Source organism: Conger conger, chromosome 2 (assembly GCF_963514075.1).
Source record: "Conger conger chromosome 2, fConCon1.1, whole genome shotgun sequence".
NCBI classification, from domain to species: Eukaryota; Metazoa; Chordata; class Actinopteri; order Anguilliformes; family Congridae; genus Conger; species Conger conger.
The window spans coordinates 49,251,988-49,279,716 of NC_083761.1; the positions used below are offsets into that span (position 1 = coordinate 49,251,988).

The 27,729-nt window shown below is 42.7% G+C and overlaps 2 protein-coding genes across 4 annotated transcripts; one reads left to right on the top strand and one right to left on the bottom strand.

The window, feature by feature from the left end:
- Positions 1-1,357: 1,357 nt before the first annotated feature.
- Positions 1,358-22,077, top strand: LOC133121857 (TBC1 domain family member 10A-like). 3 transcript variants are annotated; one of them, XM_061231369.1, is made up of 11 exons: positions 1,358-1,788; positions 2,766-2,857; positions 3,950-4,972; positions 8,994-9,096; positions 9,862-9,969; positions 11,684-11,790; positions 11,885-11,999; positions 12,119-12,184; positions 13,237-13,426; positions 14,325-14,479; positions 15,251-22,077. In XM_061231369.1, the coding sequence occupies exons 3-11, from the start codon at positions 3,966-3,968 to the stop codon at positions 16,097-16,099; spliced, it is 2,700 nt and encodes an 899-aa protein (XP_061087353.1). In that variant the 5' UTR covers positions 1,358-1,788; positions 2,766-2,857; positions 3,950-3,965; the 3' UTR covers positions 16,100-22,077. The 3 variants fall into 3 exon arrangements, with proteins under 3 accessions (XP_061087353.1, XP_061087352.1, XP_061087354.1); XM_061231368.1 differs by lacking the exon at positions 2,766-2,857; XM_061231370.1 differs by lacking the exon at positions 2,766-2,857 and having other exon boundaries at positions 3,954-4,972.
- Positions 22,078-22,371: 294 nt separating this feature from the next.
- LOC133121859 (myosin regulatory light chain 2, skeletal muscle-like) lies at positions 22,372-27,383 on the bottom strand. The gene is made up of 7 exons (XM_061231371.1): positions 27,225-27,383; positions 25,990-26,085; positions 24,307-24,382; positions 24,004-24,108; positions 23,814-23,892; positions 23,409-23,457; positions 22,372-23,212 (listed from the first exon to the last, which is right to left on the bottom strand). Exons 1-7 carry the CDS (start codon positions 27,318-27,320, stop codon positions 23,111-23,113), a joined length of 603 nt encoding a protein of 200 aa, XP_061087355.1. The 5' UTR covers positions 27,321-27,383; the 3' UTR covers positions 22,372-23,110.
- Positions 27,384-27,729: the final 346 nt, after the last annotated feature.

The following is a 27,729-nucleotide window of genomic DNA, read 5'->3' on the forward strand; positions in this document are numbered from 1 at the left end:
ACCACAAATCTGCCTATCTGTATTCACATCAAGGAAAACGCTGCATCAGAATCTGGTCTTATAATTTCTTACTGTTGACCTGAGTTATTGCCAAAACTATTACCTGAGTTACTTAAAAGTGACTGTAAAGGTAAATCTGTGAATGGCTTCAAACTGCATTGTATGGCATTATTATCATATGCATTAAGCATTAATAGCATTTCAGTATCATCTTATACCAGTCTAAACATTTCCATCTTTTCCTATGTGGCAATTAAATCAGTCGAGTTCAGTTTATTACCAGACTCTATCTATGCCAGAGCTATTGGGCCATGACATCAAGAAGGACTTGACCGAACGGGCAATAAATGTTTTAATCTCACTGCATATCTCATCTCAATAGTTTCATCAGATTTGTATAGAGCTATGTGGTGGCATGGTGTTGTAATGGATAACACTGCCACCTCAACAAAAACATCCTGGGTTTGAATCCCCACCAGGGCCTTTCTGTGTCCATTTTTCAACTCTTATTCCCTCTACCAACCTTATCCCTCTCCCAGTCTACCTCCTCTCCAATACAATTTACTTGTGGGTGGTACATTTTGGGAGGCATTGAGGAGGTAGGTGATTAGGTGGTCCAGACCACACCCATACAATTCTGATGTTTTTAATACAGATTTTATGTTTGAATAGAAATGTATGTTATTATAGTTGTTGACAATACTTTTAATAGATATTTGGTTGGTGTGTAGTGGGTACATCCCAAGTAATACCGTACATTTAAGTAGCCATGTATTGTAATAAGTTGTTTTACATTAAAAACACTTGGTATTGATATTGGAATGTTCTGTATCGATGGTGCAACGCATTTCTGTTATTAGCCAACACTTGGGGTGTGTATTGTATTGGTATATTGAAAAAAATGTTGACTCCATACCCAATATTCTTAATATGAATTCCAATATATACTAAACCGGATTTAAATGTGTACATCAGCATATTTATAATTATAATTAATTGAAGAACCCCTTGGTGGAATTATTTTACGGATTAGGAGTGCCTCGCCTGGGTTCTAAATGCGCAGTAGTCTGACTGAAAGTATTTCAGCTAACACAATGTTTTCACACTGCTTCTGTAATTGTTAAGTAATGTCACTACATTGCGACAACACCGGGATAACGTTTTGTATTAGTTTATCAGCGAAGGTGGTATTAATATGTTTCGCAATTTTCTACAGCTACAACCTACGATTCTGTTCACGTGCGTGCAGGAGAGGTTACTCATGGCGCGATGCCAATTCGTTTGATCTCTTGTCTGAACCGAGTACATGCATATGCGGGAGTGCGCATGTTGCTGTCAGTGTCATGTCATAGGAAATGTGGTCGGAGAGTCGAGCCCTACAAGTGGCAAAATCTGACTGACTCTAAGGGACGGAGTGATAAAAAGGATATAAGATACAAAACCAATGACCTCGACAAACGAATAAACGCGACCCGATTTCGTAAATAACAGTGATGGATAGAGTACAGCCAGCTAGTTAACGTTACCCAGCTAGCGAACGATGCGAAGTCGAATTCGAAATGTAGCCAGCCAGTTAGCTAGCAAGCTACCCGGCTAGTTTGCTAGTAGGAGAACATCTTCTCAGCTTCCTTGTCTTCAGCACCCATCACTTTTCTCCTCGTTCTATTCTTTTCATTCCGCCTCATCTGGAGCAGCCGTAGTGGTTTGAGGCTTTGATGGAGCGCCCGGTGGAGTAACACTCGCCGGCTACACTGGCCGAAGCAACCCTTCGTGCATTTGTGGCTGTGGGTGAGTAGAGCCAGACGAAATAGTAAGGGAAGGCCGGGGATTGGCATGAGGGCCTAGTGAGAACGGAGTGGATCAGGGAAGTTGGGCCAATCCTACTTTTTTCTGTTTTCCGAATGAGTGACTTAGATGATGGTCCAATGAGTAAATTGGCAAATTCAGTGATGTGTAGAGGATGTGAAACTATGGAGGCAAGACCTAGCTAACGCCTATGCATACACAGAGCTAGCTAGGTTGCTAGCGGTGCTTGATGACAGAACGTAAATGCTGTTACCATGTCAGTTGCAAGTTTATTGGTTAGGTAGTTAGGATGAATATAACAGAAACGTAGTTGGATTGTGCAAACTGATCAATCATAATTTCCTCGCTGCTCTTTCTATCTACATAATAATGACAGCGAAGGCAGCAAGGGTGTCAAAACTACAGTACTGGAACACTGTAGCTTAGGTATCGTAACTGCACAGAAGCCGATTAGCGGCCTGAGCCGGCTCCGATATTAACAATAATAAAGTTATACAGTATACAGTGAGCACCACATTTCATTGCACGGTGAAATTTCTTGTTATTTTGGTTCTGTACTCAAGCACTTTGAGTTTGAAAGTATACAATGACAACGAGGTTGAAGTGTGGACTGTCAGCTGTATTATCAGAATACAGTGAAGAATAGAATGGTGATGCTCTGCCAGGCCTGTATGCAGCCATCTTCAGTTCCTTCAGGGACTTCTTGCCAGCCGTCTCCTCTTCAGCATGTAAAATGCATGTTCAATTGGATCCAGATCCGGTGATTGACTCGGCGAGTCAAGGATTTTCCTCTCTTTGGCCGCCAAGAAAACCCCTTCATTGTCTAGCAGTATTTTTTGGGTCATTGTCTTGTTGCATGTTTAAGTGCCCTCCAATAAGTTTGGAGGCATTTGGTTTCATCAGAGCAGCTGAAATATTTCTGCAGACTTCAGAATTAATTGTTTTACTTCTGTCTGCAGTCACATCATCGATGAAGACAGTTGAGCCCATTTCACTGACAGCCATACAAGCCCAAGCCATAACAGCCCCTCCGCCATGTTTTACGGATGAGGTGGTATACTTTGGATCATGGGCGTTTCTTCTTTCCATTACTCTGGCCCATGTTCATCTTGGTCTCATCTGTCCACAAGGCTTTGTTCCATAACTGTGGTGCCCTTTTTGGTGCTTTTTAGCTAACTGTCATCTCGCCTTTCTGTTCTTCAGGCTTATCAGTGGTTAGCATCTTGTAGTGTACCCTCTATAGTCCTGCTGGTGTAGTTTTCTTCATATAGTAGACTTTGACACATGTCATGTACACCTGCATCCAGGAGAGTGTTTTCGATCTGTTGTCTGGGGGGGTTTCTTCACCATTCCTAGTGTATTCTCCGGTCATCCACTACATTTTTCCTCGGTCTACCAGGTCTTGTGACATAATGGAGTTCTCCAGATGTTTTTTTCTTGTTAATAATGAAACCATACTGTTGACTTGGGCATGCCCAGGGTTTTTGCAATGTTCCAGATGCACATTTGTGAAGCCAATTCAACAAATATTTTTAGTACCTTAAAATGGGTGGACAGTGTACAAAAGGTGCTGTCATTTCAAAAGATATTGATGAAAATACGGTCAAATTAAAGCTGACCGTCTGCACTTCAATCTCATTGTCGTTGTATCCTTTCAAACTCAAAGTGCTAGAGTACAGAACCAAAATAACAAAAAATGTGCCACTGTCTATCACCCGAAAGCTTAGGGAAGCTAAATATTTTGTTAATTATCTATTGCCTTGTCTTGATTAACCATATGATACTCAAATAAATATGGGACTACAAACATAATTAAAATACCTTCATATGTTTGCCTAGTTTTGCTACAACATCCATTTCAGCTTTTTATTTATTTATTATTCTGGGGTGGTTTTCAACAGGTCAATTGTTTTAATTTGTGTAATAACTAATGATTGAAATTATCTTATTAATCAGTAGAAAGATTATGAATAGGCTGCACCACTCTTTGAAGATATTAGGCATATCATCTTTGAAATGTCTCGTATAACACATGTAGTTGAACTGTATTCAATGGATGAATAATATTTTTAATGAATATAATAACGTAACTTTCTCCTTTCTGTTACTATCCATCCCCCTTTCTCCCTTTCTTCCTACCTAGGCAGTGGCTGTAAGAAATGGCTGAAGTCTCTACAGTCACTCCCTCTCCCCCAGGTCTGGGTGATGCCCACATAAATACATCCTTAGCAAATTCTTCGGATCTTCAGCCACCTCCAGACACCTCAGACTACCCAAAACATCCTTCTGTCCTAAAGTCTGGCCTGTATAATGACCCCACATTGCTGGCACCCCCTGTAAGTGAAACTGAACTTCAGTCCAATGGGAAAGGATCTTCATCTGTACTACCTAATTCTACCCCTCAGGAATCAGCATTGGAAGGTGCAGTCACCTCACCTGCTGAATGCTCTGAAGAGCAGAAAGAATGGCCTATGGGAGAAGAAATGGCTACAGGAGTTGTGTCACCCACAGTCCTGGGACAGGAAGCACAATGCACACAGGAGGGACCATTAGTAATGGCCTTCTGTCAACCTGACTCTGTTGCGGATAGGCAGGGGCTGAGCGAACAGAACTGCCCTTTTCCCAGTGTTAATCCTCACCCTAATCTTTACCCAGATGTTGTAGAGAACCAGAACTCTTGTCCTATTGGTGAACCCCAGCCCCTGTGCCCTCCGGCAGCATCAGCAGATCTTCTGCTCCCCTCAGACAACACCTTAAATGCAACTGCTACCCCAGCAATTGTACACAATTCCCCAGAAACACAAGATGGCGATAACCTGAAGCAAATCCCTGATTGTCAAACCAAATCTTCACCAAAGCAGGACCTCCCAAGCAGCCCCAAAATTGTAGAACCCTCAGTAACCCCCAAGATACAGCATTTCCCCCCAGTTCCAAGCATCCATGAGTCTCCTGCAACCCTGTCCTTGCCCAACACGCATCAGAGGCCAGCACCGGACACCCTGAGCTACCTTGAGTCAGCCAGCCTAATGTCAGGAACACTGGAATCCCTGTCAGGGCTTGGGGAGGATTGCAGTTCCCTGGGCTCAGACTCTGAAGTCAGCGGACTTGTGTTCAGGCGGACTGACAAGTATGGCTTCCTCGGGGGATCGCAGTACAGTGAGGGCAGGTGAGCTGGATATGGCATCAGAAATTGTCATAATACATAAACTGGGAAATAACACCAGTTGTCATTAGGAGAAGTGGTAGGATTGGAATGATAGATGTAAATAGATGTAAATGTAAGAAAGAGAGTTGCTAGGTACTGCTGGTGATGATTTAAACTTTTTAACACCGGAATGCCACACAATCCAACCACAGGCGTAACTTTCTTTTGAACATGCAACAGCACTGTAGTGATGGAGAGGTAAACAAGGCAATAACTTAATCTTAAAGGGAAGGCAACGTATTAGGTCCGTACGTATTGTATGTTGCTATTATTTACATATTTCCCGACTCGAACACTGGGCTTGGAGATTGATAGCCAGCTAGCTACATTGAAAATGTTTCTACATCTAAAAACTGTGCAAAGTTTAAACATACTAGCTAGCTAGTCATCTTGCAATAAAATCCACCCATTATCACCTCAAAGCACTCAAAAGCAATGAGTGGTCAGTATCCTCCAAATCTAGTACACTGACATAATAAAAAAACGCATAATCCCTGAGATTGCTACAATGTGGAGGATCATAACAATGTAACAGCACAACCCATTTATTATCCCTATTAACTAATTCCGAAGACCAAACAGATGCATTAAATGCACCCTCACCCACCCTACTTATAGTTTTAGAGCTTGAGAATGATCTGGCGCTTTCAATTTTAGAAAAAGTACCTGTCGATTACATTATCCCTTATTTACATTACATTATACATTACCCAGCATTTTTCAGTCAGGACTTGCTGTTTAGCAAAGCAGCTTGACTTCGACAAGCACAGAATTGTACATACAGCAGCAGCAAGCCTAACTGAAACTGAGCCTGCAGCAATAGACGGCCAGTTGAGGGCGACATGAGTAGACCTGGGCTGATTGGTGGTCAGGTCAGATGCAGCAAGGGTGAGATGGTCATCGAGGGTCACCCCAATATCCTTGCCTATGTGGGAGAAGGATACTACAAAGTCCTCCACAGTCAGTGAGAGGTTGCTTGTCTGGGAGGACTTAGCAGGGATGTAGAGAAGCTCTGTCTTGCCAAGGCTAAGCTTCAGGCAGTGGGAGCTCATCCACGCAGAGATGTCAGCTAAGCAGGCAGTGGTGACCTGAGTATCTGGAGGGAAGGAAAGAAAGAGTTGGGTGTCATCAGCATGAGAGTGGTAAAAAAAGCCATGGGAAGAGATAACAGAACCAAGAGACATGGTGTACAGAGCGAAGAGGGGACCAAGACCTGAGCTCCGCGGAACACCAGTCTGTAGGGGACGTGAGTCAGGGTCTAAGCCCCTCCAAGTCACCTGGTAGGAATGACCGGAGAGGTAGGTAGTTAACCATGTGAGTGCAGATCCTGCGATGCCCATCCCTGTCAGTGAGCAGAATCTCATGGTTTACTGTAGCGAAAGGACGCGGACAGGTCGAGGAGGATTAGGACAGAGGAGAGGGATTTGTCCCTAGCAGAGTGGAATGCCTCAGTGACCGTGAGTGGGGCGGTCTCAGTGGAGTGGCTGCTGTTGAAGCCGGACTGGTTGGGAGGGGATAAGTTGACAGTTGAGTTCAGGTCCCCTAAACATTACATGATGTAGGGGGACTCCTCCACACTTTTATTTGGTTCATTAATTTGCGACGGGATTAATGCAGGTCTTTAGACTTCATTCCTGTCTGGGTGCAGGTCGCTGATTTGTGGAAGTTTTTTTGATCACTCGCGGGTATCGGGGAGCAGGTGACAAATTCCGGGAGACTCCCGGACCTTCCGGGAAAGATGCGTGAACTGTATTATTGAGTGTGATGCACAGCGCGGGTTCTGTTTCTGCCAATTACTGTTTTATTTAACGAGTTGGTTAAGAGTGTTTGCATTACGTGCCTCTTCTAGAATTGCATTATGCAAGTTCTTTCCCCACTGATCTGTAAATAGAGAAGGCTCTTTGAGTACTAAGAAATTTCAACCATAGCGCTTGAACCAAGCTGTACTGTAGGACAGAAGTAATATGGCAACTGCAGCGGCAGTGTGAAATAGGCAGCTTTCTATGGCTATTTCTACAGAATTATATATACATATACTTTGGAGTGATGCCTACTGCTTCACACTCCTCTGGAGTATACAGTAGAACGTTTACTATCTGGCATTCTTCTTTCCAGAATGGTCTACTTCCTGAAATTGTTTGGTCTGTAAATTCTTTCCCCTGCCCAAAGCGAACTACTTAATCAGCCCACCGCAAACCTCTCCAACAGACTCACAAGTGGGGTGAGGGAATAATTTGAAATGCGTAGTTAAACACAATTTTAAAAATGCACCCGGTACACAAGTTCAGACATTCCATGCAGATCAGGAGCTTAAACAAACGCCAAATTTTACGAACCTGATACCGAATCTACGTTGCCATACCTTTCCGATGCCTGTATGGGCCTTTTCTTTTCAGCTCGCACCCACCCACTCTCGCAGCCTTTCGTGCTGCTCTTGCCTGTGTCTGCAACCTTTCTTGCCATGCCTACCCAAGCCTGTGCAAGCCTGCATGCATTAAGGCAGATATAGGCTAATCAAACTAGAGATGTGTGTGCAGACTGTTTCCCTAATTGGGCATGCAAAGGATGAGTGAGGTAGCATGACCCATGTCCTGATTTACTGTAGGTATTTCAATGTGATAATTACAACAGGGTGTTTGTCATGGAAGTCATGGGTGTCACAGAATCCGTGATTTCTTTTTACTTTTTTGGGGAATTTCTGTGATTTTCCTGTTTGTAGTGCTTTCTGTGATTTTTTTTTTGTCAGTTTTGGATCATGGTAACTATAGTATAAACCATAATATACACTCCAGTGTTTTAACCATTTTGTCAGCTGCTGGGAGAAACAAAGTTGCGCACATTCTGGAGTGCACTGGCATAGATTCTCATCCTTGTCAGTTCTTGCAATCAGATTTACAAGCTACAAGCATTCCTACCCGGTTACAATAATGTTGTCAGTGACAACAGGTGCTCCATCAAAGACTCACTCCTCGCAATGTAGCCTACATGTTGTTACAACAACCTTCCGTGACTTCTTCATCTTTTTTTCTTCTTGATTTTGAACAACTTTGTGCATGTAACACCCAGTCGTAGTTACGGTTACTACAAATAATATTTCCTAGATCACTTAACATTGTTTGGGCCTTTATATATCGTGTATACAACTGTGAAGACAATTCTGGAAATGTCTAGCTATTATTCTTTTTAAAAGCATGTGCCTGTCCTCTTAGTAGTTCAGCCTGTAAAGAGGCTCGTTCACAGCAAAAGCATGAGCCCTGTGACTGGGTGTTCAAATCGAGGTCACGCCATTGGCAGCTATGGCTGAAAATAGCAGGTGCTGTAAAGTTGTTTGGCAAGCAACTGGGCCCCTAGAGCAATACAAAATGGTGAATTGCCTTTAAACAACAAAAATACTGTACCTATATTGGTGGTGTTAGGGAGAATGCCCTTTTTACATATCACAGGTGAGCATTAACTTTCTTATTTATTTGCAAAGAAATAACAGAAAGTGAAAGAGCTTACCGGCTGATTTGAATCAGACATAGTACGAATCTTATACACACTTTTCTGCCAGGGCGGAGACAGAAACAAGGAAGATGTGATGCTGACAACCTGGAATTATTATCTAGTCACCAGATAAAACTCCAACCTTGCCAAAAGACTGGAATGTAAGCTAGGAAAAACAGAGACATTAATCTCACAGGCTGTCTTTCTGTTTGGGGAAGGAAGATTCTTATCATAATTCCTAAGCACTTAATTCAGCATACATGGTCTCATTATAATAAAGATTAAAATAAAAGGTTATTTTTTAATCACGTGATTGTCTCCATGTTAAACACACACATTGCCAATTAAGAAAATTACCCTTACAGTGGAACAGTGTCTTTGGTGTGTGTGTACTTTTCAGGCACCTCTGATTCCCTTAGGGTGCCGAGTAAATGTACTACTGTAAAATCAGCCTGCATGATTTCCATTAATAAGCCTGTCTTCCTCTGCATGTCAGTGAAAGAAGTGATATCCAAGTGGATGTTGCAAGACAAAGAGAGATGAAGTGGCTAGAGATGTTCAACAACTGGGATAAATGGGTCTCGCGTCGCTTCCAGAAGGTATTTGTTCTGTTTTTCCGAGGGATTTTGTGTGTCATTTTGTGTCCAGATGTCACATCCAACGCTGGAATTTCCCAGTAATAAATTGACTACCAAGCAAGGAAACATTCCCAGAAAGGCAGAAAATGTTATGTTTCAGAGGAAAGTAATTGGTTGGTGAAGAGTTCTAATTATGGAGTCCTTCCTCCGACTGAACACTGTCCACTGGGTTGATAGAACCCGTGGTCTAGTATGAAATAATTGTATCATTCTGGGTGTTATCATGAGTCTGTTTGCACATGTGGATGTCTGTTAATACCATATGTGTTTCTGTCTGTCTTTGTACTTTACAGTTTTAACGCAGGTAAAAACTGTTGTCTTTACCTGTGTTATTTACTTGTGTCATGAGGATGATACCTTTGCTAGTTTTGTTTGGCTAGGTAAGCAGTTTATTCATACATTTGTGTGTTGCGGTATTACTATTTAAAAATTCTGATGATGAAATAGGCCCTAATCCTTATCTTTGTTGTACAGGTAGCAGTTGAAATTGTACTTCCCTCTAGGATCTTTTAGCACACTTATCCCTGGCAATGGGGATCCACTTTGTACTTTGTTGTACGTTGCTCTGGGTAAGAGCGTCTGCCAAATACCATTAATGTAATGCAATGTTTTGCAAACCCAAATTAAATACAACAAATGTTGCGTCTGCATTTGGACTGAAAGGAAAAACATTTGTCTGTGTTTGTGTGTGCTGTTATCATTGGTCTACGTTTGTGTGTCCTTCAGGTGAAGTTGCGTTGCAGGAAGGGCATCCCCTCCTCTCTTAGGGCCAAGGCCTGGCAGCTGCTGTCCAACAGCGAGGAGCTCCTGGATGCCAACCCTGGCAAGTTCGAGGTACTTGAGCTTGCAGACAGATTCTACCTTTACATTTAGGCCAACGAATGCAAGATATGAGTCAAGATAGGTATGTCATGAATCTGTTGTGTAAAAAAAACATTCTGGAAAGCTCATTTACTAAGATTAAACCGCACAGAATGAACCTCAAACAGAGACTGCTTTGAAAAAACCGACAATTAGAGGAAGTATGCTGTGAAACTGTCGTGTAGGTGCAAAATGCGCTCTGCTTTGCAGTTGCGGGCAGAGTTATCAGGGCTTTCTGCACAGAGCTGTAGCAGAATGCAGCTGCATCGGTGTTGCACTGCCAGCTGCAGGGAGCAGAGGAGCAGAGGAGCAGGGTAGCTTGCTGTGCTCAGCATTTGGAGCCAAGATGTTCCTCTGCGAAGGTCGGGCTCTCTCCTCGTCCAGCTTTTCCCAATAATCCTGCGCCAATCGGAACTTAGTCGTGCTTTCCGTTCATAATGCCAAATGTATAGTCATATTTGTGGGCTGTAACAATCAACGCTTCAATCAACGTTTTTTAAAGATGTGTTTTCCAAAATATGTAACATGTTGGCCATAGAGCAATACAGGCCGTACAATTAAAAAGTGCAAAATGAAAAAGGTTTTTTTTCCAATCGTTAGTCAATCAGTGCAGTATCACAATGCATTTGAGGTACTACATTGCAGATATAGCACCTGGCCCTAAACAGGCCCATATTGAAGGGTGGAGCCCTGTTTGTCTCAGTAATTCAGAGATTTATTGAGACGTGGGAGCTAATGCCACGCACTGCTTTTCCCTGCTATGACAGTCACTGTTGCATTAGTGTACACCTCTCCATGGGCCAGTTCTTTCCTTGTTTAAGTCCTGCTTTTCACAGCTGTGTATTTGATAGCAAATATCCAAATTGTCTTGAGATATTCAACGTGTAAATTCATATTTACGTCTGCTTATTTGTGTCTGTTCAGAAATGCACATGTGGGTGGAGGGAGTGCTGTTTCAATTCTGATGTTGTAGCATAATCTTTTCTTCTTTATCGATATCATGAAAATACACCATTGTGTGTTTCTTATCCATTAAATGGACCTGAGACAGATTTTATTCACCATACTGTTAATTTATTTGCCTTCTGTGTATTTTAATTTGCTTAAATGTCTATAATAAGCCTGCACTTTATTAGGAACATTTTTACTTTATTACACGTACTTATTCATGCGATTATCTAATCAGCAAATGCAATGCATACAGTCATGAAGATACGGGTCAGGGGCTTCAGTTAATGTTCACATCAACCATCAGAATGGGGAAAAAATGGCATTTGACAGGGCACTTTGAGTATCTCAGAAACTGATCTCCTGAAATTTCCACGCACACTAGTCTCTAGAGTTTGCAAATAATGGTGCAAAAAAACTCCAGTGAGCAGCAGTTCTTCAGACAGAAACGCCTTGATGAGAGATTCTTGGCCAGACTGGTCGAAACTGACAGAAAGGTGACAGTAACGCAAATAACCACACATTACAACAATGGTATGCAGAAGGATCTTTGAACACACAACACATCATAGTGTTGATAGGGTAGGGTACAGCAGTAGAAGTAAAAAAAATAATAAAAATAAAAATAAAAACCCAAGTCTAATAAATACCTAATAAAGTGCTCACTGAGTGTATATACTTGTGTAAACTCTGTTGGTCAGTATTTTATCACTCGTATACGCCTATGTGCCGGTTTCAGGAGCTGGACAGGGAGCAGGGAGACCACAAGTGGCTGGACATCATTGAGAAGGACCTGCACAGACAGTTTCCCTTCCACGAGATGTTCGCTGCTCGTGGGGGCCACGGGTAATTGCCCAGCACATATATCCCACAGCATGTAGCGGTCTCCCATTACTGGGCCTGAAATGGCACTAAAAATGCCCCTGTTTATCTGTCTCAGTCAGCAGGACCTGTATCGTATACTGAAGGCCTACACGGTGTACAGACCGGAGGAGGGCTACTGTCAGGCCCAGGCCCCCGTGGCTGCGGTGCTACTGATGCACATGCCGGCGGAGGTGAGCTTTTGTCGTGTCCGAATTTCATAGTTTCTCTGCTAGAACGTGCTAGAATGTGTTCCCGCCCCGTGCGCCTTGGAGGAGCTAACTTCTGCCCCTTGTCTTTCTGCTCCTGCTAGCAAGCCTTCTGGTGTCTGGTGCAGATCTGTGAGAAATACCTGCCTGGATACTACAGCGCCGGTCTGGTGAGGACGCACACTCCCTCTATTACGTTATGTAATGTAATGTAATAATGTAACGCACACTCCCTCTATTACGTTATGTAATGTAATGTAATAATGTAACGCACACTCCCTCTATTACGTTATGTAATGTAATGTAATGTAATAATGTAACGCACACTCCCTCTATTACGTTATGTAATGTAATAATGTAACGCACACTCCCTCTATTACGTTATGTAATGTAATGTAATAATGTAACGCACACTCCCTCTATTACGTTATGTAATGTAATGTAATAATGTAACGCACACTCCCTCTATTACGTTATGTAATGTAATGTAATAATGTAACGCACACTCCCTCTATTACGTTATGTAATGTAATGTAATGTAATAATGTAACGCACACTCCCTCTATTACGTTATGTAATGTAATGTAATAATGTAACGCACACTCCCTCTATTATGTTATGTAATGTAATGTAATAATGTAACGCACACTCCCTCTATTATGTTATGTAATGTAATGTAATAATGTAATGCACACTCCCTCTATTACGTAATGTAATGTAATAATGTAACGCACGCTCCCTCTATTACGTTATGTAATGTAATGTAATAGTGTAACTCACACTCCCTCCATACGCATTGAACGCAAGTGGTGAAACCACACTGGTGGCTCTTTTCAAGCCACTAAAGAGCTCTGGAGGAACTTAACAGACTGGGAGACTTTTTTTCCAACTTTATAGCATTACATTAGATTACAGGCATTTGGCAGACACTCTTATCCAGAGTGACGTGCAGCAAAGTGCGCTGGAAGGCCCTCGAGGGAAATACAGTTTCAAGTGCTGGGAATTACCTGGACTTGGGCCTTGTAAATGAATCTGATGACAAAGGATTACATCTATAAAACCGCATTAGGAACAATGAGGTATACACTTATGTAGGAACAGCAATGAACAGCTTACATAGCCAAACAAAAGTAGCAGTAAAACTGTCTAAGCGAGCACAACCCTAGTAATAATGACACGAGCATAGCTCGTAGCACACGTCACTTTCTGGTCTTTCTTGAAGGAAGCCATCCAGCTGGACGGTGAGATCTTCTTCTCCATTCTGCGCCGCGTCTGCCCCATGGCCTACCGCCACCTGAAGAAGTTCAAGATCGACCCCATCCTGTACATGACGGAGTGGTTCATGTGCATCTTCTCCCGGAGCCTGCCCTGGGGCTGTGTGCTGCGTGTCTGGGACATGTTCTTCTGCGAAGGTCGGCCTCTCTCCTCATCCAGCTTTTCCCCATAACCCTGCGCCAATCGGGACTTAGTCGTGCTTTCCGTTCGTAACGCTAAATGTGTGGTCATATTTGTGGGCCGTGACGGTCAACGTTTCAATCGGGACAATTATGCATTATTAATGCACTAGCCGAACCGTTCTTTCCAAAATATGTAATGTGTTGGCCATAGAGCAATACAGGCCGTGGATATAATTCCAAAAGTGCAATATGAAAATGTTTTTTTCCAATCGTCAGTCAATCAGAGCAGTATCACGCATTTGAGGTCCTTACTATTGACATTTATTTTAAGGTAAAATGCAACATTGCAGATATAGCACCTGGCCCACTGTTTTGAAGGCTGGAGCCCTGTTAATATCAGTAATTCAGTGATCTATTGAATCTATCGGAAGGTAAATTCAGAACTGGTCTAGCTGATATAATGTTTGGAATGGAGGATAATCTGTCTCCAGAATGACTCTCCGTAATGTCTATTAAAAGGAGAGCTCACCTGCAGTGTATTTTTGAAGGTTAATAAGTTCATCAAAAAGCCTTTGCAAGGCCTTGTTTTATAACAAATTAAAATGTATGGAAGATGCAGCAAAGATTATCCTAAAAAATGCTTTGCAATGCTGAAAATAATTTGCTTGCTTTTGTCAAATCTCATTACAAGGCAATATGATTGGTTGAGTGCTTAACATCTGAGGCTGAGATTACAAGCAGATTAACAAAAAAAAGATTTAAAAAGTCAATAAAGCGTAGTGTGTTACATAATCTAATGATAGGAATGGGATTTATCTAATGATACGTATCTCTTGAGACTGATTGTCTTAATGCACTTAACAGGAAAGCGGGTCTTTTTGAATTGCTGACAGCCCCGTGTGTGGTCTTTCAGGGGTGAAGGTGGTGTTCCGGGTGGGGCTGGTGCTGCTGAAGCAGATGCTGGGGTCTGTGGAGAAGCTGCGTGAGCTGCAGGGGATGTATGAAACCATGGAGCGACTCCGGAACATTCCCCTGGACAACCTGCGGGAGGAATTGCTCGTGCAGGAGGTACCTGACTTGTGGAGGTTTCATAGATGACCACAGAACTGACCGCAGGACTGACCACAGAACTGGTGTATTAATATGCAACATTTGCAGTACCGTGTTGATACATGACCGTAGCCGGGCCTTAACCTAACCAAAATGTTTCTGGTCATCAGATGTGCAGGCCACGTGATTATAGCACATGACTGAAGTGCTGTGTAAATCAGTATTGAGTACTAGTACATGACTGAAGTGCTGTGTGAATCAGTATTGAGTACTAGTACATGACTGAAGTGCTGTGTGAATCAGTATTGAGTACTAGTACATGACTGAAGTGCTGTGTGAATCAGTATTGAGAACTAGTACATGACTGAAGTGCTGTGTGAATCAGTATTGAGTACTTGTACATGACTGAAGTGCTGTGTAAATCAGTATTGAGTACTAGTACATGACTGAAGTGCTGTGTGAATCAGTATTGAGTACTAGTACATGACTGAAGTGCTGTGTGAATCAGTATTTGAGTACTAGTATATGACTGAAGTGCTGTGTAAATCAGTATTGAGTACTAGTACATGACTGAAGTGCTGTGTGAATCAGTATTGAGTACTAGTACATGACTGAAGTGCTGTGTAAATCAGTATTGAGTACTAGTACATGACTGAAGTGCTGTGTGAATCAGTATTGAGTACTAGTACATGACTGAAGTGCTGTGTAAATCAGTATTGAGTACTAGTACATGACTGAAGTGCTGTGTGAATCAGTATTGGAGTGCTAGTCCGTGTGCCCTGCCTGCAGGTGATCTCTCTGGGCGTGACGGAGGCCCTTATTGAGCGAGAGAGCAGTGTCCAGGTGCAGAAGTGGAGGCAGTCCAGGGGGGAGCTGACCCACCAGCCTGGCCGCAGGATGCATGGCACTCGTGCCCTCAACGAGCTGAAGCTCTGCTCCTCCTCCGTCTCCAGGCAGGGCAGCTTCTCTTTCCTGGGGGGCCCCGCCCCGTCGCCGGGGCCCCTGAGGGCCTCCTCCAGCCTCCTCTCTCTCCCAGGTTTCCGCAGGTCCAAAACGGCCAGCTTCCGATCGCAGTACAAACCGGGCTCTTTCTCTGGGGGCTCCGCGTCAGAACGGGCGGCGACTCAGGTGCCGCAGGGGCCCAGCTCCGCCGCGGCCCCCAGCTACAAGCCCCACTCCGCCACGGGCCCCGCCGACGGGCCCTCACAGAGGCCGGCCTCTCCTCCACAGGGCGAGGATGCTGCCTCAGCGCACGCTCAGCCCGCCCCGCAAAACCCAACTCCGTCCTGCACCCACTCCCCCTCCCCCAGCGCCGCGCCTGAACAGCGCACGACCGGCAAGCCCCCGGCCAGAGCGGGCCCAGGCAGGGAGCCGGGAGCGGCCCGGGGGGGGGAGGAAGAGGGCAAGAAACAGAAGAGGAGCAAGGACGAGAAGAAGAGAGAGAAGGAGGAGGAGAAGGCCAGAGCTCGGGAACAAAAGGAGAGGGAGAAGGCGGAACGGGAAAGGCAGAAGAAGGAGAAGAAAAAGGAGAAAGGAGGAAAGAAGGGCCGCGACGGGGCTGAGGCGGAAAAGAAGAGCGGAGCCAAGCCTCCCAGAGAGGCTAAAGACCAAGCGCCGGGACAGAGCTCATCTCACTGACACAGAATAAGAAGGGCGAAGCATGAAAGGGATACTGATATTGCTCATACTCCCCATGAAGGTTAGCATTCATATTGAGTTCACATACAGGCTAACATTGGTAACATTTTAATTTTTTAACGTTGCAGCCAGTATCCTATATTTTTAGAATGTTATTACTCCGTATTCAGATGGGTGAAACAATGTGTAGTCCTGTTTAGCTCTGAAAATGACTGACTGATTTATTTGGTTTAGCAGATGCTTTTAGCAGTTTGAAGGGCAGGTACAGTGCAAGAGGTGACGTATTACACTAAAAGCGTAAAAAGTACACCCAATTATTGCAAATATTTGGTGACTGAATACCCTCTAACCCTTATTTCTAGTGTGCCCATAACTAGATCTAACTGGAATACCATGGCAATTTCATGGAAAATGATTGAAAACAAATGCATAACCTGAAATAGCCATGGTGATTATAGTATTGGTTTGTGTTGAAACATATTTATTATATATTATGTATGCGTGTTTATCATGTTGTTAGATTGGATCGCACTGTTCTCCACTCATTTTCAGCATATTTATAAAAACAGGCCTGTTTTCTAGCATTTCCAACTATGTGTGTGTGCGCGTGTGTGTTTTAGTGTGCGTGTGCTTAGTTTAGAAAGCTAAATGACTGTGAGATAGGGTATCAAGAGTATCCTGTACTTGCTTATGAAGTTTAGCATTGTGTGTTATGATCAATATTATACGCTTTTCTTTTTCTTTAGTAACAGTTCAAAGTCTGCTGTTAATAGTCACGTTTGTGCGTGTATTGTACATTAAATGCCCAGGGAAGTGAAATGGTCCCTGGGCTAAATATGCATTATCATGTCTTTCAGAACAAACCGTTTCATAACTTATGTCTAGCAGTAGTAAATTAATAAGCCAGTCTCGGTAACCAAGATGTCATAACTCCCTGGTTGTTACGTGCAGAGCAGCTAAAATTAACTTTATGGTTATATGTCTGATAATTAATATGAAGCAAACAGGGCAAGGAACACAATGGCACCTTATCAAGCTATGACGGATTTGTTTTGTTATTTAAGTATTTTAATGTTTTTATGGGTTTTTAGCAGTGCCATTGATTTTTGACCTCTGAAATGGATTGTTCTGCTGTTTTTCAGCCCTTGAGAAGGCCTACGATGACTCTGCAGTTTCACCCTGGCTCTTGCAGATCAAATGTATAATATAATGTTTCCTATTTATTCATACATACCTGGTTTACTGGAGTAATATAATATACATTTTTTATGGTTTCCCCCTTTTTTCCATAGTTTGTAATGCCTTTGCATGGCTATGCACATTGGCGACCCCTGCTGTTGATTTGTAAAAGCGCAGGCGAGCGTGTGCCCTCTCCTAAAGCATGTGATATCAGCTGCTGCGTCTCATTCTGCGGTTCACTCTTGCATGTCCTGATCCACTGAAGCCCATCCTCACTAGAGCCAGCACAATGGGCTCTTTTGTCTCCCTGCATGACTGTCGGCTCTGGTATGGTTTAGATTCGACACCAAACCATGGAGTCCATTCATGCACACGTACAGTGTCTGGGCAAGAAGTGAGTCACCCAGCAGTCCTGTATGTAGGAGTGCACAGTTGGAATGATTTAGCCCAACAGTTCAGCAGGTTTCAGAATGCAGGGTTCTCCCCCGAGTCTTTCAAGAGTGGTGCTTGGACCGGACATAATTTAGGCCAGTGATCAAAGTGAAAGTCAAAGACGAATTTCTAACACTGGGCTTTGGATAACCAGTAGGGGTGTAAGGTACACAAAGCTCGGTACGTACCTCTGTTTTGACTTCAAGGTTCGGTACATTTTTTGTACAGCAGAAATTAGGTACATTAACACAAAATCATCAAGGGGATTTTAATTGAAGTTCTGCGATGTGTTAAATAAAGACTGTAATAGTTCAGTAATTGTTGCAGCAGTACCACTACTCTGAAAGTCTAGTACAGATTGGGATACAGGACATTTTTCCAGCCTTGACAAAGAGGTTATACTTTTCTGGTTAGACGCACATTGCTGCTTCTGTGCACATTGCAGCTTCTCCCCTGATTTTGTGTAGGTAGAGCAGCAAAATGATACAGGTGACATGGGCTACTATTTTCATTACACGGTCAAGCAAGTAAGGGCACTGAGGCAGAGCACCTCCACTGTCATTTCTGTGTACAACCACAAGGGGCAGCATCTGTCTTAGTATATAGCTAAGGTATTCTCAAGCTGATCCAGCAGGAGGTGGCCATTTGAGGCAGTGATGTCACACTGTGGTGCAGTTGAAGCTGGCATTCAGGGGTAACCTGTGCCAAGTGCTATTAAAATACAAATAAGTGATGGGCTGCTGAGTGTTCATTCAGGTCCGGCGCCACGTTGCGGTACATGGATGAGCCCCATAGTTTCAGATCCAATTCAAGCCGTTCCAGTGCCAGCTGTGGTCGGTAGCTCCAAAGGGTGATGTGCAATTGGTGATTGCGACACCCAGGCTATGGCAGGGTTTGGTCGGTCAGCGGTCTGCGTTCATTGCTATCCCTGCTGCAAAGGCCATATACAGTGAAGTATTTGGACAGTGGTACAATTTCTGTCCTTTTGGCTCTGTACTCGTACTACGTTGGATTTGAGGTCTGGACTGGAGGTTTGGAGGTCTGGAGGTTTGGACTGTCACCTTTAATTTGAATATGAATATGAACTTTTAATATCCGTGTAGAATATTAACTTTAATATACATTTTTTTTCATTTGAAATGCAAAAAGTGCTGGGGAACAGAGCGAAAATATCTCGGATTGTACCACTGTCCAAATACCATACAAGTATGAAATGTCTTCTTCCGACTCGACCCTTCGCTGTTTGAGCTTAGCTGGGGGCCGGTGACCCCATGTTTCAGAGGAGAAACTCAGATGTCTACACTCCTAACTCCGCAGTGGAGAATGTGCGTGGAAACAGGCTGCGGTTGCAAATAGGCACATTTGAGTGGGAATTTGACATTGTTGTTGGCAACAAATGTTTATTACAAATAAATACATGCAAGTAAGTCGCATTTGAACAATGGCCTCTTTTGGTTTTCAGAATAATATGAACAGGAACAAAATTGTGGTATTTATTTGCACTGTTGAAAATGAGTGCATTTTATGGTCTGGGTGGTAAAGATTGAGAATTTTACTTACGGATATAATCCTGAAGGAAATGCATGATGACAGTATTCAATTAAAATGATGCATATTGCACCCTGGATGGATGTTACACCTGGGTTGTGACTGCTTTGGTGTACTCCAAAATGTTATGCCAAAACCACATGATTCAGTTAGTATGGGTGGAGAGTGGAGAAAAACAAAGTGCATAATCGGAAAAAACTTTCGCTTTTCCAAGCAAATTGATGTTGTAATTTCGTGGTTTCATTGCTTCAGCTCAAAACAAATATCTTGTTCTGTTACTCTAATCCTTAGGAATGCACTGAACCCCACAAATTCATACTGTAGTAACTAAGGAATTGGTTACTTCTGACCAACTTTACTCATTTCTAAGTGTTTGTACTGTATTAGACGCCATTCGATCACAATATGCATTTGAGTAGTAGTGTTAGTATGTTACTGTAATGCCAGAAATAATACCATTCTGTACTGTTTGTGTAGTTCAAACTACGGGAAATATGGAAATTGTGTGTCAAGCAACCTTGGAATTGTTGTTCACTGTTTTCAAGTTCAGACCAGTAAAGTTGCTCTTGTGTGTTCATTCATTGGTGCTCTGCCCATCCACAGCTCTGGTGGCCATGCTCAACTAACTGCATGGCGCGCTTTGTAGCAGTAGAAACTCAGTGAATTGTGCACTGCATACAATTCTCGCTGCTGCTGTAGGTTACGTGTAGTCTTGTAAGTCCGATGTTTGTAAACCATGTCATTGGCCATCTGTAACTGCTTACAGCACCCTTCTTATTAGCCTAGCCGCACAAATCACAACCCTAATCCTGGATGTCTGCTCATAACCTGAGTCAAATTCACTTCAGAACAAAGTCTGATTTCTTGTCTTAATACTGTACTTGAAACTGTATAGCCCAGTGAAGACAAATAATCAAGGGTGGCACATTGCTGACAGACTAGATGGGATGTAAAAATGCAACTTTTCAAGCAATAATAACAGTGGCTGACGTATTATCTGAATTAAGAAGGCAGTATAGCCAGTTGGAAAGATTGTGGAGGAATCGCGTACAGATCAACCAGTTCCACCCTGTTCCCATGAACCATAATTACACAATCCACAAACCCAAACTGATAATGACTATGCAAGCCGTCCCCAGATGTAATATTTGTCCCCCTTGCATGTGATTACCAGCAGAAAGACGGTTTACTGCCAGAGACCTCTGCACCCCTCTGCTTTGGGCGAGTCCAGAAACTCAGGGCTCTATTTTTCGGAATCAACACTGCATGGGCACAGTCGATGGGGCAGCACACGGGTGCACTGGGCCTGACCAATGAGCGTTGGTATTTTCAGTTGGTATTGGCCAGAGGCTACGAGTGCTCTGTTCAAAGCACACAGCGCAGGTAGGAAAACTGGCTGGATTATGCTGCAAATATTAACAGTGAAAGCGTTTATATTTCCAAATTCATGGATAAGCAATCAGTGAACCTCTTTCCAAAGCCGTGCTTTGTGCAGGGTGTACTGCCAATTTCCAGGGGTGGAAAGTTCTTGCGCAATTGTACTTTGTTACTATTCTTAAGTACTATTTGGGGGCATATGTGCTTTATATGAGTGTTTCTAAGTTTCTATACTTGTACTTTCACTCAATTACTTAAAAAAATAAAAAAATAAAAATTTAGCCACTTTTTTTAAATCCTGGCCAAAATTCCTCAATCCCTGTTTGTAGTCCTGACTTTGAACATTTTAGCAAATTGTCTGCGGCATTACATTCCAGTCTGATTCGAACAATTATCGGGAATTGTTTTCCATGGTAAAAAGGAAAAATTCATAAACCTATGTTTAACTGATGTAATCTAAAATAACATTGATCTCATCTCAATGCTAAATAAATGTGCCCTCTGTCTCTTCATTTCATCCCTAGCAAAAAGTTTACTTTTTACCTTTAAATACTTAAGTACATTTAAAAGTAGATACTTTTTTACTTTATTTTTGAGTACTTAAGTACAATTTCTGGGTACTTTTCCCACCTCTGGCAATTTCCGCAGTCTGCAAGTGGCTGAACTGACCTCAGTGGGATTGAATTGGTTGTGGTTTCATCATGTTTCATATACCTGGTCTGACCACCAGGTCGCATGGCTGCAATTCACAGACTAGACTGGGACAAAAATTACAATGAGCTGCACTAAAATTGCGATGTGCTCGATCTTGACCGACACACACCCAGCAGTGGCTCTCCTCGCATATTGGCGCACGGTGAATTGCAAAATTACCGAACGACTCGGGCACGTCAAAATCCATGATGAAAATACCACTCGCCATACGCCGGCCTGAAAATAGAGCCCTCAGTCTTTAGTGCTTTCAGCGCATGCACTGCGCCTGGAGGACCTTGCTTGTACGGTTTAGTGTAACGGTGCAGTCTGAGAGCTTTGCTCTTTGAGTGAGGGGCCAGCAGAAGCAGCTGAGGCCTGTAGGTGAGTTGGGGTGCTGGATGTCCTGTGCGTTCCTGTGGCTGAGGACAGGAGCAGACAAAATGGGGGCAGCACAGACATTAGCTCCTTGTGCTCCGTTTGTCCCGTCTTCCTTTCGCACTCAATTTAAAATGTCTTATTTTTCTTTAGATGACTTTTCAAGAACTGGAAGATTTGTTTTGTTGTTGGTGGGTGTATTAATTGTTTTAATGTTTACAAGAAGCTGTGATTTGTTTTGTTCCACAACTTAAAAAATAAATGTCATTCCTAAAAATGAGTGCATAAGAAAGCTTAAGGTGGCGTATTTAATTGTCGATTTTGAAGTACCATGACAATAGAAACTAATAATAAATCATATATTCAGTTTTAAAGTTGTGAGTTTTTGTTTTTTGTTTTTAACAGTGTGAATATAAATAATTATTTGGATAATACCGTGTGTTCACTGAACAAGTGTATTATTGATAGCTTAAAAAGCAATTCAGTGTTCCTTCTCTTCATCCTCTTCCAACTGTAAACCCAGGTGCCATTTAAGGTTTTGTTAAATGCTAGTTCCTGAGTGTTTGGGTCCTGGAGGGTCCTAAAGTCATAAGTTGAGGCTCAATTTGTTTTCAGGTTGCCCTGCTGTCGCCCTCTCCCTGGCCCACTAACATGAAGAGACACGGCCGTACAAAAGAGTAATTTTATTCACAGTTAGTCGCTTTTATTTGTTACAGATGTTTCCTGACAAACTGGAGGGTACAGTAAACATACACAGGGAAGTAGGGAAAGAGATGGAAAGGGGGATGCGAGAGGAAGAGATAAAGACAACGAAGACGGCATGTTTTCTTTCGCCTCTTTTTCTCCCCCTCCCTGTCACAATCTTTCTCACTCTCTACCAAGGCTGCCATCACTTTAAGGAGACTAAACCTTATTCCTTTCCTCTTCTCTCTGTCTTCCTTTGTCTTTCTCTCTTTTTTCCCCCAAAAGGAGTGCAAACAAAAATGAAGAGGGAGGAAATGGCTTCTATTATAGAGTAAAAACCCCTCTGATTTGTGTCTTTCTCCCTCTAAAGATGACTAAGGTTGGAGAGATCAGTTTGCTTCTCTGTATTTACAGTGAATAGAACACATTGTGGTGCGTGTACTGGTTAAGCCAACAGGAGGCGATGTAGAGAGACTGAGAGAGGAAGAGTAGGGACTGGAGAAAGGGAGAGAGATTGATGTGATAAGTTTATTTTTTTAAATAATCTATTTCCCCCGCAGCCATTCACAAGGAGGCTTACTCACAGCCCTCTACGCTCCCAAGGTCTCAGTGAAATGAGAAAAGTCTTTATGTGAGCAGGAGAGAGAGAGAGCAAACCATTGGGAAGGAGGTGGGTAAGAAGGGGTGGTGTCAGTGACGTAGAGAAGGAAGGGAGGGGGGTTTTTACTCCTCCTTCTCCTCTCCGTGTGTGATGACGTAGCAGATGTTCTTGTAGTCAACGTTGCCAGCCACATCAGGGGGGAAGGCGGCCCACAGGTTCTTCATCTGGAGAAAGGAGAGAAGAGGAAATGTAAGAGAGTACTCCACAAAATGAAACGTAGCCTACTGAAGCAGGCAGAGGAGACGCCACCCACAAGTCATAGCGATGTGTTCACAGATGGCCACAAGCATGGAGTCTTAAATATGATTATAAAGATACAATTTTTTTGTGGAGGGATGAACGGATAGAGCGCAGTCTCACCTCCTCTGCGGAGAACCTGTCGCACTGGGTGGTCAGGAGCTCCTCAAGGCTGGAAAAATACAGGTGAGGAGTTAGACTCGGAAAATGAATTGCCGTTCGCATGCTTTAATGTATAAACTTCGTTCTAGGGACAAAAAATATCTTGTTTTCCTGGAGTTAATTTCAAAATATTTTTTTTACTTAATCCAGGATTAGATAAATCAAAAATGCGCTTCAAGCAACCTACACATTTTGCAAGAGCAGCTATACAGTTATAGATTAACTGGAAACACATTAATATATACAGTACAAGTCAATGTGCTGGAGTCCCGAGCCCAAAGTACAGAAATTGTACCACTATCCAAACACACATGGACTGCACTGTATGATGATGAATACGGAAATGGATACCACCAAAATACTTACAATTGCTTCTTGATGGAGCCAGTACCCTCGGGATCCAGGACCTTGAACGCACTCACGATGACATCCTCGGGATCAGCGCCTGATGGGGAGACAGAGAATTTAATACTGTAGTAACACTGCTGTCGTCAACGCAAGATCTTGCACATATTTGAGTTCCTAGAGTAAGAGAGAATGATTAATGGAGACCTACCCTTCAGCTTCTCGCCGAACATGGTGAGGAAGACGGTGAAGTTGATGGGGCCGCTGGCTTCCTTAATCATGGCTTCCAGCTCCTCATTCTTCACGTTCAGTTGGCCTGGATAAGAGGGTTATGTTAGTGTATACTTACATCACTATCATATTAAGGTATTTGGTACTGAATTATGTCCCATTTATTATACTACAGTATAACCCTATGGAATATAAATACTACATTAACATATCCAACACAGAAATAGTTACTAATTATTTTATGAATGAGGCAGCTATGCTTATGAGGGAAAAAGTGAATTACCCATGGAGGCCAGCACGTCCCTCAAGTCGTCCTTGCTGATGATGCCATCTCTGTTCTGGTCAATAATTGTGAAAGCCTGAGAAGTAGAGAGAGATTTCTTACACTGGCTACTTACTACAGTAGTGAATCGACTGTCTAATGCACTAACTGAACCCTGAGGCAAATGTAGCACTTAAGTTATTAAGCACCACAAGTACCACATATGACTTCTGCATTTTCCAGTCCCTTTTCTGTGTATTTACATGTATTATGTGCTTGCAGAGCAGCCTATAGGCTAGTGGCTAAAGTGATTGACTGAGCCCTGGAGGGTTGGTGATTCCAGCCCCGGTGTAGCCACAATAAGATCAGTGCAGCTGTTGGGCCCTTGAGCAAGGCTCTTAACCCCACATTGCACCAGGGGGGATTGGCACCTGCTTGCTCTAATCAACTTTAAGTCGCTTTGGATAAAAGCATCAGCTTAGTAATTATGTAATGTAATGTAATGTGGCTGACCACTTACAAAATCACAATCATTGTTCAACAGGAAATTATGTAAAATGCTCAGGTCAATGTCCAAGCATACTAATCAAGTACAAGCTTGGTTCACATTAAGAATTGAAAAATACATGGGTGCCCAAAAGTTCAATAACGTAAAATGAATATACAAATTTGTATATAGGGTAGCTGTAGATAAATATATTTGATTAAATGAACTGGAACATTATACAGTTGATTAAGAGGTATTGTAAACTGGAACTGGTTAAAAATGCATGCATGGATGTGAACTATGCTAATCCAATTAGGGCACAACCTGCCACCCCACCCCCACACCACCCCCTTCTGTGGCCTCCCTCCCTCTAGCATATGAAACCTAAAACGCCACTCTGGCCTTCTACTTAAAAGGCAGCTGGTGTCCCTCTGACGTGTTAAAACAGTCCCAAGTGCCATGTAAGACATTCCCTCAGAGACATTTAAGGAACAGGTATCACTTACACCCACTGCCTTCTCCAACCACCACCTGCTTCTCAATTTTCCCATCCCATCTTCTCTCCCCTTTTTTATGATCTCTCACTCAGTCGTCTGTTCCTGAATGGTGTTGTCCCTCCTCAGACCGCATCATTTGCATACTTCTCTGTCTCTGCCTCCTGCTGCTCATCTTCCCCTTGCTTTGGCCCTCTAGGGTTATTATAAGCACCGCACATGCTGCTGCGTAAGACGCTTTCACTGAGACGCTTGGAGCAAGTTAAATAAAGGCAGAGGCGGAGAGACAGCTGAGGAAAGAGATGGCTGAAATGCTTCAGGAGGTGACAGATATTGTCGGACCCCTGGAATTTTGGTAAAGTTAAAAGGCATCTCTTCGCTCCATAACCTTTACCTAAGAACTACTTTCACTACTGCAGCTGTTTGCCATAATTTTTATATTTCTGTCTTGTCTTTGATGTCTGTGCAGCACATTGAGTTGCCTGTGCTGCAGGAAATGTGCTTTATAAATAATGTCTTTTTGATTGATTGATTGACAGTGACTGGTGGTCACTAGATGAAGTGCTGCTAAGCTTCTTTGCCCCCTCACAGAGTACTGTCCTTACAGAGAGGAAGGTTATAGTGGCCTACACAACCATGTTTCCTCTTTTTGTAGTAACCATTTACAGTGGCACGTGATAAAGTAATGTTCTGCAGTGTAATACAATGGTGAAAAATCCTCACCTCCTTGTACTCCTGAATCTGGCTTTGCTCAAACATGGAGAACACATTGGAGGATCCACCCTCTGCCTGCTGCCTCCTCTTGGCCTTCTTGGGTGCCTGAGGGCCAGACATAAAGACACACACATTTTAGAAATTGATTTATCACAAACACACATAGTATGCAGTGGCTTGGATAAACTGTCATAGAGGCTTTCACTAGAAATTCAGAGACCAATAGACAGGACAAACAGGGCCAGAGCCACATAACATACATCACACACAGTGAGTGAGCATTCTGCAAACATGCTCTGTATAAATCTTTACTATTTTCATCTATCATTTTGTTTTCTGCATTTATTTTTTTTATTTTTTTTCAGAGTACAATCTATTTTTCAGCTAATCTGAGAATTTTGAACTATTGTGTCATCCTGTAAACAGGGATGTACAACTCCGGTCGTGGAGGGCCAGTCTGTGAGCTGGTTTTTATTCGAAGCAATTAGCTTAATTTATTTTTCTGACAGCTCTATAAATTACGTTTGTTCACTTCTGTACTTCAGCACAGTAAAATCTTTAGGATGCACTAGCAGTCTGCACTTGTAGCTGGTGCATATACAAATGTCTGATCAAGATTTTATTTAGCTAATTAAATAATTAAGAGCAGAAGCTGGCACAAAATCCTGAAGTGGGTTGGCCCTTGCTGTGCACCCTTGCTGTGCACCCCTGCTGTAAAACCATGATGGAAGAAACAGTTGAATGTTGCTTCAATGGCTTACTTAAGTCTACCTAGTCTCACCACTCTCTCAAACTTCATGATGTTTTTTTCATCAACAGATTCTAGGCCTCTTGTTTAGCTTTTTAAAAATAAGTATTACAATTATGACAAGCTTAAAAACAAATTCTACCAATAATTTTATAGATAAAATACAAAGCCAAAATTTCTGTTTATGTTTCAATTTCCCTGCAAGTTACTCAGCTTTGATCAAAAATCAAATTCAGCTCAGCTTGCAAAACAAACAACTTTGGCATAATTCCAGGCTAAAACAGCTTGTCCACAGAAGTAAATAAAATAAAATAAAAAGTAAAATGTTCACATGGAACCAATTTGATTCTTGATTTCTTCAGGAAAATTGAAGGCGATTACAAATTATTGTAATGCTTTAATTTAAAGCTTATTCCTGAATCTCTTGGCAGAGGTCACTGGCAATGCAGAGTGTTGAAACATTAAGCAGCTCGGAGGGAGTGCTGGGGTTACTCACCATTTCAAGACGGGATGTGGAGTTTGGTCGATCAAGAAGAAAAGGCCTATGCCAAGCCGCGAACTGATGTGACTGACATGTGAAGTTTGGTCCCATGGGGGCTTATATACTGACTTGGTGAGACTAACTATAGACACACCATCAAGTTTGGCTGGGAAAAAGAGAGGAAGATGGAGGGACTAACAGAGTTAGAAAAGGAGGGATAGTGTATCATCTTACAGTCGATCAAAAATAGAAGCTGGGAGTCTTGGAATGAGATGAACTGGATACTGGGGTGCAGGTCACAGTTTGGTGTCATTCGTGGACTAATATGGACACACCCGGCACGACAGCCTGTTAGACTGCCAAACCCCCTCCCCCGCTCTTTCCTTCCCCACTTTATGTCCCCAGGGCTGCCCTAACCTCTTTGTCATGACTTTTTATGTTAATACCACCTTTTTAATACCACATCATGTCACATCATAGCATGTGTCATTCATGTCTATTTCTATGCCTTTTGCCTTTT